Genomic DNA, 20,266 nt, shown 5'->3' with positions numbered 1-20,266 from the left:
TGTGTTGTGTCATTGTGCATATCCTCCATCAAGATGTATGAATGTGCTGTGTGTATCTTGTAGATACCGTCAACTGTCAAAACTCGTGTTAAATGCCAGTCAGCTCGCACCTGCCACCATTTCAAATACCTCTGATTAACCCCAAATAAAGCGGCTCTAGTCGGGATTTACAGACAGTTTGTTAGTCACAATCTTACAGCATAATGTCGTGGTACAACAGAGAGCTTCACACACCTCAGAGTGGATGTTGATTGCTCAATAGCACAATCAGGAGAAGAGTACAAAAGAATTACCAACACATTAAATATACCATGGAACACAGTGATCATCAAGTGGAGAAAACCATTGCAGAACAGTGACGTCATCAACATCTGGACGTCGCTCCAAAAAAAGTCGGCGACAGCACCACGGGATCTGCAGAAATTGCTGGCAAGTAGTGGCTGTTTTGTCTAATTAGTAAGTGTGCGTATTGCGTGTGCTGACAATTCACGAAGCATTATTTTCCAATAAAAAAAACTAAATATTCATATCACCAAAACACAAAATCAAACTTAGTCAAAGTGGAATTCCAGATGTTAGTCAGTATCACAAAACATACAGGTCTCTACTGGAAAGCGTAACAAATGCCAGGAAAAACCAACTCGAACATCTGAACGAATCAGAAGCATTTTAAACGGTGCCCGGTGTGTGCTGACTCCCATTTATCGCAAATTAGAGTGTGATGGATTATTCTGAACACAGCCAAAGCCACGATTATAAGAGTTTCCCTTCCCCAGTTGAGCAGGTTATAGGTCACAAGAACAGTAGAAAAGGTTCGAAATGAGGTATAGATTTCTTTTGTATCACAAAAAAACATTTGTACAAGGGTGTTCAGACTTTTTATAAACACCATATAAGAGGCGGAAGCTGTGACAGTTTTCGTCACAGCTCAGCAGGGGAAATGAACCACAGTAACAAGAAGTGTGTGTAAAGCGCAGGAAGAATGAAAAAAATAAAGAAGGAAAAAGTGGACAGATCGCAGGAGAAGTGTTGTTTTGCTCGCCTGCCCGGCCCTCTTCTGGCCCATGATTCATTGCAAATGAAATGTCACCCTGGCAGGCAGTAATGCAGGCCGGCCTGCTCGCCTGCAGCCTAATTGAATTTTACAGCCATATAAACAACGGTCAGTCAGCGGCGAGCGAGAGAGAAAGAGACCCGGAGAGAGAGAGAGAGTAGTTATTGATGCCAGTGTTTATAGGTGACGCTTTCTCATGTGCCATCAGTGAGTTTGGAAGGCCCTCGAGGGAATCGTTGCGCGAAGCACACAGATGGACGCATCGCGAGGGTCACAAACATGAGAGACGTCCACGTAAATAGGACCATTAAAATGCTTTGATGTAAAAAGAAAAAAAAAATCAATAGTCTGAATGTTAAATAAATCAAAACATCAACTGCCGTGGCATTTCTCGAGCGTTCTCATTCTCCTTTTGCCAAAACTGTTTGCGCTGTTGGTTAAGTAAAACGTGCAAGCTGACTTGTTTCTGCATAAGACCGTCAGTGAAGACGTTATCGTAAGAGTCAGCAGTGTCCCCCCCCCTCAGGCAGCCCCTGGGACGAGTCAATTTGTCCTATTCGGGTAGAGGACATCACTGGCGTGACAGCCAGGCAGGTTGGCAGACTGAAAGACATCCACGATATCTGTTTGCAATGAAACCCAAGGAGGCAGACACTTTGGTCGAATCAATAATTTACGAAGAGCAACCTAAGCAAAGTTGGACTGTCCGGGTGTGACAAACAAATGGGAAAATAATCAAATCTATATCGTTACCAGAGTCGCTTCGCACACTGCCCTTAACCACAACAACAGCCTGAGAGATATACGAGCATCCCATTGGGACAGGACAAGTCAAATAAACCTCCAGTTGCACTCATGGATACCTCCTAAAACGGTTCATGAAGGTGACTTCAGCCAAGAAACGTGCACGAGAATGTTTTAAATGTGGAGAACATTCAAAACAGTAATAATGAAGGAATAAAATTAGTTAAATGGATCCTAACGCGGTTGAGGTAATAATGACTCAAGATGGGCATTTGACTAAATTTCCTTATAGGACTATGGGAATATTTGGCAACTGATTAATAAATTATTTTTAATGGGGAGCGAATTAATTAGGATGAATAATTAATTTGAATTAGTCCGCGCTCAAACATGTTTGTTTTGTGACAATCGGACTTTGTCGACAGCAGCTTGAAAATATCACAATACTAATAATTAATTTAGTTTGTGAGTTTGTCAACTTCCCAGACCGTATTCTCATCCTGTACTTAATTTCGATGGGGGTTTGGATACTGCACGGGTGTCAAACTCCAGGCTCGGGGGCCAGATTTGGCCCGCCATATCATTTTTATGTGGCCCGCGAGGGCAAATCATTCGCAACTTCATGTTTCTTGCAAAAATACCAAAATTGCAAATTGAATTCAATTTTAATAACTTTAAAATATTGCATTTTTTTTATACCAATCACACTTTTAAAATGGATTGAACTGTAGTTGCATAAACAGCATTTTCTTGGATTCTGATTTTAAAAATTAAATGGCCCACCAAGGGAAACCAAAACTATGACGCGGCCCGGGAGAAAAAAATGGTTTGAAACCCTTGGGAGACTGCGTAGCCACTAACAATCAATGTCCTGTTCTGTCCTGTTCCGCCTTATTTTCTTCTCATTACATTACTGTGCCAGATAGAGCCCTACTCCAATGTAACACTGTTAGAACTTTGTGGGGTTTTTTTTCCTCTTCTCACTTCTCTCCATCTCTCCTCTCTAAAACCTCGTTCTGTCCAACTGCATTTTCTAATAAATATCCATCCCAATCTAAGTAACCACAGAAGGAGTGTATAAAAATCCGAAAAACTGTTCTGGCATAAAAAGAACTGCAGATCCTCTTTTCCGCATCTACACCACTCGTTATCATCGCTAATTACGAGGTTTGAATAAAGCCCCGTTCCACGATTTGGGCTTTTACTGTTCATACCCACAAAACAAGACAGATTTTGGCGATGCAAAATCAAACGGTGACCAGTTGCTTATCTCCAGCATCAGTCTGCTTCCAAACTGTATTGTCATGCAAAAGGCTTCCCATCTTATCTCCAGACTATTAAACATGTCGCTTTCTATCTTGCAGCACTTGCAGTAATCTGCTGTCCATCCGTCTTTCCATCCAGTCCTCGCCTGCCGATCTACCGCTGTCTGGTTTACTATTACTGCCACATAAACCCGTGCAAGATTTATTCAAGTGCTAAATGAGAATAATGACATAGCATAGGGGGAAGACTAATAGAAAAAATCTGCTTGCATGTGACTGTGTAATAGTTGGGATGGGAAAGACAAAGATGTAGGACTGGTAAATAAGAAACGAGAGCACCGGCTGACTCATCATGCCCTTTTTTTTTTTTTTATTCAATGTTTGTCAATAATTGAGAACAAATGTGTGTGTGTGTTTATGTGGCTTGCTGGAGTCCAACGCTTCCCGCTGACTCTGACCTTCCGATCCGAGCAGGCAGCCCAACCCCCCTGACTTCCTTCCCTAAATCCCTCCATGTCATCCGTCCCTCGAGCCATCCATCATTCCCTCCATTCTCCGTCCTTTTGTCTGTCCTCTATTTAATCCACCGGTCCGTCTCTTTGTCTAACTGGATGATACTCGCACTCCTTAATCATGGACAGGGGCTTCATAAATACGTCATCCATCACAGTCGGCAGGGCTCGCGAACAGCAAACAAACACGATTGATCGGGCGTGGGAAGTCATGCGGCTTCTCACTGCAAGAAAAAACTAAAACAAAAAAACAACAAATCCGATCTATAACAGAAGCAATTCAATGAGCTTCACTTGTAGGAGTCCCTTCGTAATAAATTTTAGGCGCCAACAGTCAGCAGGAACAAGAAAGTCAGCGAGGTGAGTTCTTTCCGTTTTTTTTTTGTTTTTTTTTTGCATATTGTGTTTGCGCATTCATGTTGGGCCTAAGCAAGACATCCGTTAATTTCTTGTCCGTGAGGAGGTGTACATTTGCACAAGCTGTTGCCGAGCAAAAATACGCCAAAACTAGCGTATGTGTGCCCCCCCCCCCCCTCCAAGTCTGATTGTTTAAACTGTGCAAATACACACAGCACTGCAAAGGCTCACTCATGCTGTGTCCGTGGAGCATTATGCATGACAGGGAGGTAAAATTACAAATTCAACATTCGATTTATTTTTTGGGCAGAAGCTGAACACGGCAAGAGAGAAAAAAAGCGATAAGAACATGGGTTGACTGAACAAAGAAAGTCTTGCAGACCAGAGGCCATAGATGTGCACGATGTTCGGAATTGTATCAGAAACACGAGCTGGTGAGTGAAGCAGAGATTCGAGTGGTGATGTCGCAATTATTTAAAGTGCTTGATCATGTGATTCAAGATGCGGAAAATTAAATTGTGGTTATGACAAATATTATATTAAAAGTCACATTTTTTTTTAGGGTTTTGTTGAGCAGTTCGGTTTGGAAAATGTCAAACAAAATTAAATCTAAATCTAAAACTAAATCATTGACTTCAACTGCCGCATTTCCGAGCTGTACGATGTCGCACTTACTCTCGCCCCCCCATAGCACACGCTTTCGGATGCCAATCACTTCCCACTGTGCCCCCTTTGTGAATGTGCATGCATTAGTATGGGAGAGCCAGCAAAAGTGAAAGGATGGAAAAAGACTGCAGACAGTAAAGTGTCACAGCAAAAAAAAATAAAAATATTTGAAAGAATGCGCACAGAATACGTCTAATCCAGAATGCGTGTCTGGTTTTAATGCGTTTTACTCAGTGATGTGTGAGTGCCTAAGGTGCTAATAAGTCTGTCCGTCCAAAGGGATTATGGTTTGTTTCATCAGCACCAGGACTACTGGGTGTTTGCCGAACACTGCATGATTGTACATCACAACAAAGCATGTGTGTGTCTGAGCTGAGGCGGAAGAAACAGATGGATGGGTAATGGCTAAGTAATGCACATGAGCCCGGGTTTCATCACGCGTACAGTACGGTTTGTGGTTTGACTCGGATCCGTGAATATCGACACGCATGCGCGGAACACGTGAATACAAATGCACCGGTTTAAGAAATTGTGTTTGCATGCATGTGTGCGCGATTATCTGCATGCTTGCGGGAGGAACGCGGGTGTCCCTGGAAATGTCAGTCAGTCTACTTGGGATGTGGTGAGGATCGATGTGTTTGAGGGAGGGTGCAACAAATGATAACAAAATGAGGGAGGCAGGCAGGCTTGGGGAGCCAAGCTGGCACAGGATCGCATGCTGCAGCCAGGGGGACAAGCGCGCTCTCCTCACGACAGGTCCCCCTCAGACAAGCTGCGAGTACAGAGACAACAGCCGGCACACACACACACTCACGCAATATCATACATGCACTCGAAATCAGAAAGGTAAATACATGCACTAAAACCAAGCTTGTATTGCTTGAACAGGAGTCTTCAATCCTGTTCCTCAATGTCCTGTCTGTTTTGCATTTCGCTTTGCTACGACACACCTGATTCAAATGATCAGGATAGTTATCCAGCTTCTGTAGACCTCAGTGGTTATTTGATCATTTGAAAACAGACAGGACTGCGGACCTTTGAGGAACAGGATTGAAGACCCTTACGCGAGAATAAGAGTTCGCTTCTTGTGGTTTTCTTTTCTTTCTTTTTTTTTTTTTTTTACCTCCTTGGTCGGGTCAGCGCCCTTATGATTCATAACACACTGACAAACATAAGCGAAAAATAAATTAATGGATCCCCGCTTTGATCAAACCCAGTCCCAAAATTTTATCTTGTCTATCTCCACAAAGCTTCATGCAATTTTGCTTCATCTGAGAACCATCAAATTAATCCATCAAAAATCTAACCTCGTGTAAAAATGTATTGGCAAATTGTACACTAATCTAACCAAGTGAGAATTCATCTAACACGCATTTATAAAACCCATGTATGGAATAAAACCTAAACAAACAAATCAATGTGGACCTCATTTAGATATAAAAAAAAAAAAGGTTGAGAAGAAATGTACTTGGCTGATTGGAATACATTTACCAGCAATAAATCCCAGAAATGTCATCTACAAAAAAAAATAATTCCGCAATATTTCCTGTCAAGGTCCCTTTCATAATAAGAGTGTTTGTTCATCGACGACGGGTCACCATCTTTTCATTTTCTCTACTGTTCTACTAGAAGAAGTACATTTCTCCAAGGTTAAGTGGGGGCAGATAGCTCTATACACATATCCCACATCAATTTTGAACAGATGGAAAGTTATTAGTGGAGGGCGAATGGGGTGTGGGGGTTGGGGGGGGGGGGGCGAAATGATTTAGGGACAGCAGGGCAATTGCTACACACTGGCCTCTCACCTAAAATGGATAATTTTTTAACCAATCCAGTGTTTGCACACAGAGGGCAGTCAGGAAACAACCCTGTGGGTATGTAGTCGTAATAGTTAGTTAACTAAGGGTTTATTACATAGTAATGTGCATCTATTTAGCGGATAATTCCAACACTATCTAAGAGGGAGGCCGACAGAAATGAGGACGTCAGATCATGCGAGGATGCAAAGTGATTAAAGCCGGAGAGCCAACCTGTTCTTGAATGCATTCATGTCGACCGTATTTAATGCATGAGTCTGGCATGCAGGATTCAAAGTGGGACAAGGCGGGCGGTGGTAATGCGCTCTCATTTGCATGTTGAAGCCGTCGTCTCACTGGCTGTGACAAGTTCTCTCATCGCTACCCTCCTCCGCGTTTGTTTCCGATAACTCTCGGCTCTGCGATTCGACGCGGCCTCGGAACTTCTCTTATTAACACTGACCTTTTGTTAAACTTTGTTTTCAGAACCCTGAAGCTTCCATAACTCACTTGTTTTACTTCTACTCTGTGACGCTCATTCGTTGTTCAGCTTCTTTTCACTCTTGAGTCGCCGCCGCTGCCTCCTCTTTGCGCGCCGCCATTGCGTATGCATTTGAATTTGTCCGACGCTTTTATAACTCATATTTTATGCATTCAGCTCTCTTGCAAAGCGACTCACAAACAGCACAAGAATTCCCTGACAGTTCAGTCTCCCCAATGTTCATCTCATCCACACTCATAATGACCCGTTTGTCTCTCGCTCGCATTCTTTCCTCGACCGCTTCTCTGTAAATAAAGGCAGGAGATGAATGAACGGTGACTCCTTAGCCTCCACCCCGCTCACATATTCAAAATCCACGATATTTCATGTGACAATAGGTCTGCATTTACATGAGAGTGAGTGAGAGTTTTCTGGTGAGTCTATTTGCGTGCTGTCTTGCCACATGTTGCTTGGCAGGCTAGCCAAACAAATATATCAGATGCCCTTCCCAAAAGAGCACATTAGATCCCCCCCCCCCCGTCTCCCAGGAGAGTGTGAATTATTTAAAATGAAGGCAGGTGGAAGAGATGACTAACAGAAGTCGGGGGAAGAGATGGATGGGGAAGGATGGAGGGAAGCAGGGAAGCAGGAGGACCAGATGGGCAAAGCGGGCACCGAGCCAAGCAGATCTGGTATATAGAAAAAGGGTGAAAAATGTGGTGGCGAGAGAGTCACAAACATTTTGGATTAAGGAGGCAATTATTAATGTATTTTAGTCAATTGTTAAGAACTTCATGAAGTCAAGAGGCAAAAGGACGGGAAATTTGGTGACCAGACTTGTCGTCTTTAAAGCGCATATAAACGCGTGTCAGGGGGTGCAATATTTTTTATACATAAGTATCAGAGCTCATTTGGCAGTCAACTACTTTGGCCACAAGTACCCTAATTCAAATGCAAATGGTCAATAGAGGGCCCTAGGACCAGCTTCCGTTTATGAGAGATCGGGCCAAGGTGGGGGGGGGGGGGGGGTCACTGAACTTCCGAATGTCACATCTGACTAGCAACTCCTTCTGTCTCCGTTCTGTACATCTGCGCTCTTATGTTGCCAAGTATAATCGAATCCTAAATTTATTTGCGCTCAGCTGGAATTTCTTAGTAAACTTACTTCAAGTATAACATCTAATCGTAGCTCTGCAATTTTAAAGGGACGCTATCTAGTTGTTCGCTGGTTTGCTGGTTGCAAGCTTGCTCCCGACTCAAACTCAAAAGCATAAACATTTATTTAGTTGAAAAGACAATTGACAGACGCTGTTAACGTGATGATAATATGCGCCAATACTTCACAGTTTTACCCCAAAAATACTTGCAGGCAGAAACTAGCGAAACAAAAGCTCGACAGAGCTTTGAAAGTAACAATTGACTCAGAACAAGATGATTAAGAGAGAGTTAATGAGGTCACGAAGGGGGTAGAATGAGTGGAACACAAGGTACAACTTCAGAAAGAGGATTGGGCACCGGTGCCAAATCTTAATCACACAAACACCGCCAAATAAATCTCCAGCTTCAAGAGCAGATTTCAACCAGTTAACCTGCCTCTCCACCCGCCTCACCCTGCCACATGGTCCCAACAGGAGGGCAATGCGAGGGGGACGGGTGGAGCGGTAATAACAGCTTGATGGATAGGCACACTGAAAAAGTAGGAAAAAAATCAAGAAGAGTGGAAAGACGGCAAGCTCGCTTGAAATCAAAAAGTCGACATCCCGGAAGCGGTCGAGAAGCGTACCTGCAAAAATTAAGCGAGCACTTCTGCAGCGTCGGGAGTGCATGGGGGGTAAATAGGTCAGCGAAGTGATGAAGTGAAGTGGGGAAAATAAAAAAATGGGAAGAAGAGCGACAGGAAGGAACAGCAGGGTGGCCAAGGCGCCAGGAGCTGGATTGTTGAGCAGCAAACAACAGAAAGATAATAAGAGAATGTGCTGAAGGCGTGCTCCACACTCGCAGTAATTACACAACAAAGAGCAGGCCGCCTTAATTAGAAAAAGGAAGGAACTCGCGAGTGCGACAGAAACGCATGCACGGAAAACACGGCGTTTGCGAGGTGAATTATTACATAATTTATTTTGCCTCAGACCGCAGCGGCTGGCGGTGGTTCATCATTTCATAATGAGACCGGAGAACATGTGTGCAGCCATCAGTGTAAAGCTGGAGATATATGATAAAGAGCGCGCACGCAAGTCTTGCTGACAGCCAGTAAAACGACGAATAGCTCGCCTCCCTACTTTGTTTAATTCGCTATTCTTTTTTTTTTTTTTCTCTCTATTTTACATCTTCATTTTACACGCAAGAAGCGGCGCAGGCGGATATGCAAATTTGCAGCTATGTCCTGCCGCATGTTTGCGTCGACGTTTTACTGGAGGCTGGTCAAGTGCCGCCGCCGCCGCCGCCGCCGCGACAGGAAGAAGCGTTCCTTATTCATTAACAGTCGACGAGATAACCTCCGTGGATCCATTCCTGACATACTGTACATTCATTTGTAGTTATTCAATTTCAAGCATCACAAGAAAATGACCCTGAGCTCTTTAAGGCCACACACATTTTCTACAATTAGCGGGGGAGCCAAAACCGAGAACGCGAAGGTTGCAATTTACTTTGTTTCTCAAGAGATTTCAATCCGAGGCCTTTCGAGCATGTTTTCACAGAAAGCCTTTGATTTCAAAAGTTTTTTTTTTTTTACAGCTCGAGTCACAGAGATAACTTTTAAGAGTTTTGTTTTCACTCGCAGCCAGTTATGCGAAAATATTTACCAGCTATAATTTGCAATTGTTGAGCGGGCTTCGTACGTGGCTAGCTTGCGTGTTTAATATTAGCATAATGCGACCGAGACGATAAGCATTTTGTCATCTCATCAGGTGCAAATTGCTTCACCGGAATTGTCTTCATGCATTGACTTTCACATTATTTCAACTCACATCGTATGGCTTACCGTGTTAAGGCCTTCATCCTGGAAGAGGACTCCATCTGTGGTCCCTTCTCAAGGTTTCACATTTTCCTCCCAGAAGAAGGTGTTTCGAGTTTTATCCTGTCATTAATATTTGTCAACTGTGTCGTTTGCGACTTTCTTGTGATTAAGGGCTATTAAAATAAATTTGAATTGCAGTAATCCAGTGTTGCCGGGACTGACGTGACTGTTACATCGCATGGGCTAGTAATCCTCTACGAGACAACACATCTCACGCCGTTATCGGAAGCTACTCACAGGCTCGTCAATATTATTGACCTGTGTTGAGACACTTGGTGCATCTTACGCTTGCTTCGTTAAGCACTTGAGTACGGTCATTTTTTTTTAGAGTTTTGTGTAGGATGCGCGAAACGTTTTGGAGACTGGAATTTCACGGTTGTATAGGAGTAGAAATGTATCTCACTGGGCTTCCAAATAGAAAAAATGACAAATGCACAGAATTGACAATGCTTTCCTTGTCTTACTGATCCGGAAAGTGTACCTAATGGCGTGTCTGAGTAGAACAAAAAAAAAAAAAAAAAAAAAAGAAAGCACTCCAAGTCCCAAAATGAATAGAATTTGGTGCCAAGAGAGGGAGACTGATTCAGAGTGAGCACTTCTTTTCACTCGCTAAGTTTCCTCCGCTGAACTGTCAGCTCTCCCTTTTGTTCCGACTCGTGAAAACAGCTCATTCAGAGACTCAAACATTTTCTATCCAACACCGCATCACACGATCTCTCAATTCTGTTACCACCTCCACAGTCTTAGCAATGGCACATCATATATCCATTTCAAAATCGTTTATGTAGGCAACGCATCAGTAGATTTGATTTTTTTTTTTTTGTACAATCACCTGGCGGGGTGATGCTTCTGCATTTTATATCGGCTAAGTACCACACAGGCCGCACAATCGCCTGCCCATTGACAACAACTCCCACGTCGCGTTCCAAAAACAAAGCAAGATGAGCTGCGAAAGCTTTAACCGCGACAGCCAGAAGATTTCACTTTTTTTTTTTTTTTTTGCTCGTCATTTTCGGACTCTTTTTACGTCAGCCGCCCTCCGCACACCACACATGAGTGGGAATGTGTGTGCGGGTGCTTTTTTTGGCTGGATGTAAATGGCAGAAGTGAAGCTGTGGTTTTCAACAGAATGAGGGCACAGTACATTAGTCACCATGTTCACACACAGAAACACACGCACATTCGGATTGTGACGCCTCGCATACCACGTCTTTGGAGATTTGCAACAATGTCTTTAGGGGCGGTTTTTTTTGCATCTTTTTGAATGCACACGTATATTTTCGCGATATGACTGATTGGGTGAGGCAGCTGTCATTGCTGGTGGCTATCCGGCCACCGTATTGTTAATTAAGAATTCTTCTTTTATTTGCCACGTTATAATTATGTATCGTAAATTCCTAGAGAATTGCCTTGCAGCCTTATTAGATGAAAAAAATCTCCAATGGATTTATATCTACTCCGTTCTTGTAATGTGTTATCGTCATCAAACTCCAATACACCAAACCCGCCTATTAGTATTTAATACAACAAAAGGGAATTGAGTCAAACCAACCAGGGCTAAGCCGACGTCCGTTAGCTAAAGTCGGGCGACGCCCCGCCCTGGTTGGATCATGGCTTATAAATCGGTGCTATCCTCTCCTTCCAGGGATGAGCCGTCTTTTCTAATGTCTACGTGTAATTACGTGATCGCATCGCTATTCCGTGTCAAGGGCGTTATCAACTCAGCTGCTGCGTGTGCATGTAGGCTGCGAAAGCTGTAGCACACAAAAAGTTGATACGTTTCTCTTTATTTGACCTAACAGCCGAATTTCATATCTGGAAAATAATTTGATAATAATTGAATTTTTAAAGGAAAATCAGCACTATTGTATTTGAGAGGATGTCTTTGTTCTGTGGTTGTTTCTTTATTCTTCTGTCTCGCATTGTTGTCATGTAAAAGAACGTTTTTTGACATCAATAGACTGTTATATCTTCCACGCAAATCATCTTTTTTCAATTGGCCTTCCTCCTGACAGGAAGCTCATTGTGGCTGTTATTTCGTTTTTCAATCCAGGCTCATTTTCCCCAACGTTGGTCATTGTTGACGCATTCCTACCTTCACAGCTGCTGTGTCCCTCCTCGTAACCTGCACTGCAGCTGCATTTCCCAATCGGGACCAGCCATTCCCCTTCGGCACTGCAATGCATCCTGGGGGGGCTGTCGGCGTCCACCTCGGAGTTGTTGACGCAGCTGCCGCGCACCTCGACCAGCGTGGAAAAAGCCGCCTCGGCTACCGTGTCGGGAAAGATGGCCAGGTTCTGGACGGTGGCGAGGCAGCGCTTGTAGTACACCCGCACCGCCACTAGAGCTACGCAGGCTCCAACATCCTGGAACGCCAGGTGGAAGCCCCGACGGTTGAGGTGACCAATCTCCCGAACCTCGGTGTTCAGCTTCATCTTCCTTTCACCCAAATCACCCTGCGTGAAACTCTCGTCGGCAGCGATGGTGTCAATCTTAGTGTAGCGGTCCTCTCGGGTCACGCCGCCGAGGTCCCGGTCCGATTCGACGTACAGGAGGTTGAAGGTCTCCTTACAGGTGCCCGCCACGCCGGGAATGCTGTTGCAGTCGCGAAGCGTGAACTGAAGTTCCACGAAGATGCGCTGGCCGCCTCGACGTGCCACCCAGCCGGTTTGCAACCAGTTGTTCTGCTGGGTCGGCTCCATCACATTGCACACTTGATAAGTCCGGATGGGCTTGTACTTTTCATCTACACCGCTTATCTCCTCCCACTGGAGTGGAGAAAAAAAAATAAAAATAAGAAATAATTACACACAAACTTGTCATGTCAAGTTACCTTTTCAAGCTTAGAATTAATCGGAAAGATCACAATCTTTGAATATTTAATATGATATGGTGCGTCGGAAATTATGCCTCTTATGTTATGGCTAGCGACTAACATGGCAAATGGCGGACCGAGATGCAAGAAAGCGGTGAGAGGAGTGACAATAAGAATTTTTTTCTCCAAAAACCAACAAAGGCACACGGAATCAAAAAAAAAAAAACTTTGTCAACAGATGTCCAAAGAATAAGCATCAAAGTAACAAAGGGGTCCTATTTTCGTAGAGAAGCGTAAAAAATAGCTCATCTTCAGTTTAGTGAAAGTACAATTTCAAGTGACAAGTCGAGTTTATAGTGTTTGGGAATTACGATCGGAAGCCAACTTGACATTATCCGCAAGTGGAGATCTTGCAGTTTCTTACAAACCTATTTTGTGCACAGACTCCGCCATGTGCACTGAATTTAAAGCAAATGAGGGATGGCCGGGAATCAGGTCGACAGTGTTCACTCCCACAACGGCGCAAACGGCAATTTCTAACAGTGACAGTCTATAAAATTGCAAAAGAACAAAAATAAAATAAAATCCACCAGTGCACACTGAGCTTGATGTAACTGACAGGAAAAAGACAACTGTGAAGTTGTAAATATTCTAAAAACTTATTGACAAAAAAAAAAATACTACACAAAATACGTGCATGAAAATTAATAATTTGGTCTAAGATGCACTATGCAGTTACAAAAGAAAATTTCAAAACCACAAGCCTGGTGTGTGGAACCTTGACAGATGGCTTCAATTTAAAATCCTGAACTGCTTCAAAGCGCGTCGTTGCGAATGCACAAACATACCGTATTCTAGATGGACAAGTATTGTGAGAGCTGCTGGAAATAAAAGCGGGATAAAATACGGAGTCATCACCTCCGAGGGCACTCAACCTTTATTGACTTCTTTTGGCTAAGCTACACCGGAACAAAAAAAAAATGTCCTCCCCCCCAATATGTTCTCACAACGCTGTAAGCATAAAATTGTCCAAAATACGTCGCTAAGATGAAGAATCAAGATTCAGTGTGGGTCCAGGCCAAACCTATGATCGATTCATTATTGATGAAGCGTTCTTCTCCGACTTAGCGCGGTCGAGCAGCAAAGCAGGCATTGAAAAAGGCTTGTTAGTGCCGCTCTCGCGCTAAACAACACCACAGCCACGGTGACAAATGTTCTTTTCAGAAGGGGAGCGATTGATGCATCAATTGATTCTTTCATCGAGCGGCCGATCTGACAGGCAGCACGACAAGTGGATGCAATCTCGTGAAACTTGTTGCGTTTGCGCTCGGCCTGCCAGCAAAATGTTCTCTCCGAGAGTCGAGCGGGTAAATCGGAGGAGGAGTGGATGAGAAACTCCATCAGGTTCTTGTGAGCCAACTCGTGTGAATGCAAAATGAGTCTGGAAATCCTTTTATGGGGTGCTCAATTCAGAATTTAAGGGATAATCTGAAAATTTGTTCATGACCAAAATACGGACAAAAATCAAATACTGTCACAAATCTAATCCCATTACGGTTTCTCTTTTCTTGGAGCTAACACCTCTGAGATTGGAAAATCTGATGAGTCGGATTGCAGAGCGGGACAGCTGTGTTACGAAACACAGCAACCCAACGAGACATGTCAACAAACACGGAAATAACAAAAGATGCCAACTCACCCCATTGGGGGGATACGAAGTCCAACCCAGCTCTGCCTGAGTCTCTTTAGAATTCAGCAGCACCACTGCAGGAAGAAAACACGTTGATTAGATAAATATGTTTGTTGATGGTGCATGACAACCCAAAACAAACACAAAAAAAAAAAAGGATTCTACTCTCAACTTTTTAAAAGTGCAATATGACAAGCTGCATCCGGACTAATAAAATACGGATCGTTGACTCCGAAGCAGGCTTGTCAAAAATGGACCTATTGTGTTAGTTTATTATTTTATTGTTACCTTTTAATAGCGTCTGTTGAGGACTTTATCGTCATTGATCTGTGCCCGTTTAATTCGATTTCAGTTGCGTGGTTGTGCGCCCAGTGGGAAAAGTCCCAATTTCCAGCTCCATGGACAGCTCACAAGGCATCGTGAAAATGTCGTAAAATAATGACATTGCGACGTCCTATTATAAGTGAGCAACACAATAATAAGTCTCTTCCTACATTTTAGACCATCACATTCATCGGATGTCGACTTTGGCACGGCAAACACACGGTTATATTAAATCAAATTGTTTTTAATGTGGATTTATTGTGAGCAACACATTATTTCGTAAAAAGACGAGACTCTATTTTCGTAATGATAATGAACATTTAAGTAACAGTCATGATGTGAGGTAACTGCCCCTTTAAGAAACTCTGATAGGTCTTAATACTATAAATATGAATTTCAGAGGAAAATTTTCAATTGTTTTGGGTGAAATGTTAACGGTTCAAAGGCACCTTATATTGCCAAAAGTGGGTTATATCTGCCTAACTTAGTTACTTTTATTTAATTTAATCATGTGTTTTAATTTCTGAGTACAGTGACACATTGGAATGTGTGAATAGCAATAAAAAAAAATGTGTGTGTGTTTTCAAACTAGCATAACTCATACAGAGGTTGTGAATTTTTCCCAACACCTGCAGCCTTGAGGCAATACGCATGACAGCTGGCACCCGGGAAAAAAATATTCTTAAGGACCCTTTGCACGGAATTTTTTACAGTCTTGGGGAGGGGGGCAATGTTTTCAAATCAAGCTTGTACATGAGCTGCTTGCCCGCTTATATTAGAGTAAACAATCCTGTGGACAAATACGTCTTCTGATATGAATTGTTGCATCTTAAATCCATGAAGGAATCGATTCTCTTATCACACCATGTGCGGGACTAAATTTTGATTTACCATAAATGCGTTGTATTGATGCAATAATGCAGGGGTTTTCAATCCTGTTCCTTGAGGGCGAGTGTCCTGTCCCTTTCCCATCTCTCCCTGCTGCGACACACCTGAACCAAATGATCAGATAATCAGCAATGTCTGCAGAAGCGAGATCTGATCATTTGAATCAGGTGTGTTGCAGCGGGGAGAGATGGTAAAACAGGCAGGACACCGGCCCTTGAGGAACAGGATTGATGAACCCTGTAATAATGCATATGTGTCATTTCCACTTATATATGGGAGAATCGAGTTTTTTTGTTGTTGTTTTTTTTAAGTGGCTTTATCCCTACTTCCCAACCTGTAATTTTGTCAAACAAGCAAAAAAAAAAAAAATCCCAGCGTTAAAGGAACAGCAGTTTACTTTTTATGAGGACAAATTGCTTAGCGGCTATTAGGAGAGTTTTTCTCTCATTTTTTTTTTTTTTTTTAAGGTCGCCCCTAAAGCCAACCGCAGAGCCTTGGCTAGAGCGCCGAAACTTGAAGCAATGACGTGCCGTGAGAGATCATTTACTAAACACTTAACTTTATTGTTTTTGGGTTAACACCAGCGGCTGCCCAAAGCATGCTTCTGTGCTTAGCAGATAACATGGAGCCTTTTGGAGGAGATTAGAACGGCAGAGGGCAAGGTTGCAGGAGAACTGCTGAGAGAAGGCTGAGGCGAGACACCGGCAGAGAGAAACTCATCAGCAAAAGGGAAGGGGCGAGGAAAAAAAAAAAGGGATGAAATGGAGGAAAGCTGGCAAACAGAGATGAGGGCGGGGGTGTGGGGGGGGACGTGAACATGAGCGCAAATGAATGAAGACATTGGTTAAACGCCAAGGGATAAATGTTCCTTAGTGAGACGTCATGTCGGCGACTCTGAGGAAATAGTTGGCACGATGATCACACAATGAATACAGAAGTCATGTAATCACAGTCTAGTTAGGCACACAAATGGCTCTTTGGGGTCGGAAACATACAACAAAGACTAGAGGCAGTAGTCCCAAAAAAATAAAAAGGTAAAATGGGACATCAAAACAGAAGAGACCCAAAATGGGAGAACATAACCAAGGACATCGTCGCTCACTTTATTAGCTATGAGCAAAATAGCGGCCATGACTAATTCAAAGGTTGTTTCATAAATAATTGCTCATCATTAACAGCGATGATTTGGAGAGGAGAGTCGTTTAGAGTTTGGTCTTTCAGACTCTGAATCCAAAAAAAAAAGAGAGATTTTGCAAGACCCACAAAAAATATATTCTCATTCTCAAAAATGTGGGAGTCAAACTTTTTATTTTGGTATAGGATTCAGCAATAGGGCAGCTAAGTTCCAAGAAATTTAACAACTTTACCCAAAATCTGGAGATTAGTAAACAAAAATATCAAGAAAAATGCAGAATTAGATACCGTATGTGCCATTAAGAAGTTGTCATTGCTATGCACATTGAAAATTGAAAAAAACATTTTTTTAACGAAATAAAACAATATAAAAATATGAAATATAATGAACGGTTGATTTTAAAAGCATTTCTTTCGATATTAACGGCAAGGACGTTTTCCGGAAGAGGAGAAAGTCGAGCAGTCATGTGAGAGTTGTAGTCCACTTAGTTTCTGTCTCACGGAAGCGACATCATAAAGCAGCACTCAACAAAAAGGAGCTCACCTGCTCTTGACATTTAACTCAGCCCGATCTGAAATGCTCCATAAAAAGTGCTTACTATGGTCTATTGTTTTTTTTTTTTTATATTTTGAACAGGTAAAACTCTTAAAAAAAAAAAAACTAAAACTAAATCTAATTTAAAACTAAGTGTTTTTGAAAATAAAAACTAAAACAAAAATTAATCAAAACCAAACTATCACTAAAATTCCAAAACTATAATAACCCTGACACACACACACAATTTCTAATAATTTTCTTTTTTTTAAGACAAAACATCAAAATGTATTCCGTGCACATTAACACAAAACGCAAACTACACAGCGGTCTCATCCTATCGTATCAGAATATATATTTAAATATTGTAAAAACTGGATATAGCGCTTGGGCGCTTTGCATTGCAGATGCACACTATAGCCAGACTAAAACAATACATCCCATGAGGACATTGCTTCGACGGCACAAGACTCCTCACAACCCTCGGGACCTTCCGGGATACGGTGACTTCAACATCAGCTAAAAAGTTACTGGATGTTTGTGTCAGCAGTTTTGCGGCGCAGTTATCATTGTACAAGGTGAGGTGTGTGGATTTATTATTCGTATTCCATATCATATTCTCCTGAGAATTTGGCAGCAAATGAAAACTTGAACATTTTATTATGTTTAAACAAAGATTATTTTCCAGTAAAAGAGGCACGCTAAAAAAAAAAAAAAAATGGCAGCTATGCTTTGCTATATTTTTTTTATTGATTGTACAAAAGGTTCAAATATATTCTCACAAAGCCCAAGAAGGATTTAGTATACTCTTGATCCAGAATAATTTTTTTTCTTCTGAGCCTGGTAATGAGTAAATATCATAGAAGTCTACTCGCAAGTTCCAAAGTTGAGACGTCGCCAACAGCAAAGCGCTCAAATAAATCAAAGTGCACCTTCTTTTTATGTAACAAACGCTTTCTTTTGCTTCCATTGCAGGCGGCTTTGTCGCAAGGGGCACATTTCAAAAACCAAAGGGGCCATTACACTTTCCGTTTAGAGGCTTTTTGGTTGTTTTCACCACATAAAGAGGCGAGGTTTTTACCCAACGTGATGCCGTGGAGAAAGATAGCTCTCTCTGGTGAAACATAGCTCTCGGTAACACAATGATGCCCACGCTAACAAAGGCAGACGGCTTTAATCCATCCCCACTGAAAGGGGCTCATTTTTTATAATTCGCCTCTGTAATATTCTATAGTTTCACGCTGGGATTAGCGCCCGGCATTGGCTGTCCTCCCCGTGACCCACAGGCTACTTATCAGCCAGTCGACACTGAGCCAACTGCAGAGCTGAAAAAAGCTGGGGCGAGAGCACCGAGACCTGGATAAGCAGAGTCTGCCGATGCGTGGTCGGGCCAGCTATTGTCCAGGTATTATCCACTCCCCGACAACGGAAGAGTGGAAGAGGGCAGGGAGACTTTTGGAAAGGCTGTATATAATATGAGAGCAGGCAGTCGAAAGAACGAGACGTAAAGTAGTGTGGTAACCCTCAATCTTGGACTCTGACAAGAAATTGGGAAATTTGCAAAGTAATATCAATTCACAGAACATTTCAGTTTAATTTGTGTGCTCATGTGTCTTGTAATGAGTGACTAAAGAGATTTAGTGTAAAGAAATCCTATTTTGAAATGTTGGCAGAACGCTCTCAGACTTAATTTATCTGAGGTAATTGTCAAAACAGAAATGTGATGAATGGAAATTCACAGCGGTTCAGGTTCAACTCAGAATGATGAAGAATAGGGATGGAACGATTCACTCAAGGAACGATTCATTTTCCGATTAGGAGTTACCAATTTTGATTCAATTCAAAATCTTTTTCTTAACGAAATGAATGACATTTTAGAACCAAAATTTGCTTTTATTTTTACATCTACATTTCGTCCTTGTTATGAAACATTTTGTGACTTTACAAAATAAAACGAACATGATCTCAGCATTTTTTAAATAAATGAAATATCCTTTTGCGATTCTTACATTTTTTTTTACATTGATTCATATTTTACGCAGCTCAAAACGATTTTATATTGGTTTTCGATGAATCGTTACATCCCTAATGAAGCATTTGATTAAAAAAATGAACATAGACCACTCAGCATGCTTAAAGACCCTGTAAAATAAAAAAAAATAATTGTCTTGTGAATTTAACAAACCGCAAAGCAATGGTAACACCATTGGTAAATTTGAAATATTTAATTGATTTAATTTAATAATATCAATCTGTTTCTTATCTTCTGAAATCATTGTTGATGAACATGATCCATGATTTTAAAAACATCATTCATGAATTGACTTACTGGTGTGGTCATTTTTAGATCACGCGCAATAACATGCATTTTAAAGCTTGGCAAGAAATCTGACGAGTGGCGTCAGCGTCTTTAAAAAAATCTATTTACCCAGTGCAGTTGTGAACAGGTAATAAAAAATATATATAATTAAAAAAAAAAATCACTCATCTGGCCAAAGACGTATATTTCCGACAATTCCAGTGAAATCAAATCTCTGAAGTCAAACCTTCACCGACATCGAGCCATTTAAAAAAAACATGCATCACGCATACAAGATGAATAATCGAGCCATTTTCAGCAGGATACTGTTGATGCCTGAGGACGCTACTTATTCACTTGCCCCCTAAATATTGAAGACAAATCAGACTTGAGCTCGCTGCGAATTTACCGCCATTCTTGAGCGCTACAGAAGCAGGCTGGCAACATGCAGACCTGGGCGGGCCTGAATCTTAGCACTTCACATGAGAAATTATCTTCCTGTTTACTACACTGCCCCGCTGCTTAAAGACATGGGAGGGGAGATAAGATGCAGCTGAACAAAAAGCAATACAGTAATACAGTAGTGCCGGAGAACAGATAAAAAAAGGATAAATGGATGGGGGATATGAAGTGTCACATAAAAACACAAACAGGCACATAAAAGATAAATGCGCTGTATAAATGGAC

The 20,266-nt window shown here is 42.0% G+C and overlaps 2 protein-coding genes across 2 annotated transcripts in view; one reads left to right on the top strand and one right to left on the bottom strand.

The window, feature by feature from the left end:
* LOC148320946 (gamma-aminobutyric acid type B receptor subunit 1-like) overlaps positions 1 to 1,690 on the top strand; it is a 73,476-nt gene extending 71,786 nt beyond the window's left edge. The window contains exons 10-11 of the mRNA XM_088319446.1: positions 1,099 to 1,162; positions 1,581 to 1,690. Of these exons, the coding sequence (XP_088175572.1) occupies positions 1,099 to 1,162; positions 1,581 to 1,690 (174 nt within the window). The remainder of the gene's footprint in view (positions 1 to 1,098; positions 1,163 to 1,580) is intronic.
* A 6,640-nt stretch (positions 1,691 to 8,330) lies between these two features.
* LOC148320945 (ephrin type-A receptor 10-like) overlaps positions 8,331 to 20,266 on the bottom strand; it is a 35,809-nt gene continuing 23,873 nt past the window's right edge. The window contains exons 2-6 of the mRNA XM_088319445.1: positions 14,409 to 14,473; positions 11,990 to 12,662; positions 8,659 to 8,805; positions 8,486 to 8,563; positions 8,331 to 8,401 (exon numbers count right to left, since the gene is read on the bottom strand). Of these exons, the coding sequence (XP_088175571.1) occupies positions 8,331 to 8,401; positions 8,486 to 8,563; positions 8,659 to 8,805; positions 11,990 to 12,662; positions 14,409 to 14,473 (1,034 nt within the window). The remainder of the gene's footprint in view (positions 8,402 to 8,485; positions 8,564 to 8,658; positions 8,806 to 11,989; positions 12,663 to 14,408; positions 14,474 to 20,266) is intronic.

Source organism: Idiotropiscis lumnitzeri, chromosome 16 (assembly GCF_059441095.1).
Source record: "Idiotropiscis lumnitzeri isolate Australia: NSW breed Sydney's pygmy pipehorse chromosome 16, RoL_Ilum_1.0, whole genome shotgun sequence".
Classification (NCBI taxonomy): Eukaryota; Metazoa; Chordata; class Actinopteri; order Syngnathiformes; family Syngnathidae; genus Idiotropiscis; species Idiotropiscis lumnitzeri.
Note: the sequence above shows the minus strand (reverse complement) of the source record. Positions and strands in the feature narration are given on the sequence as shown.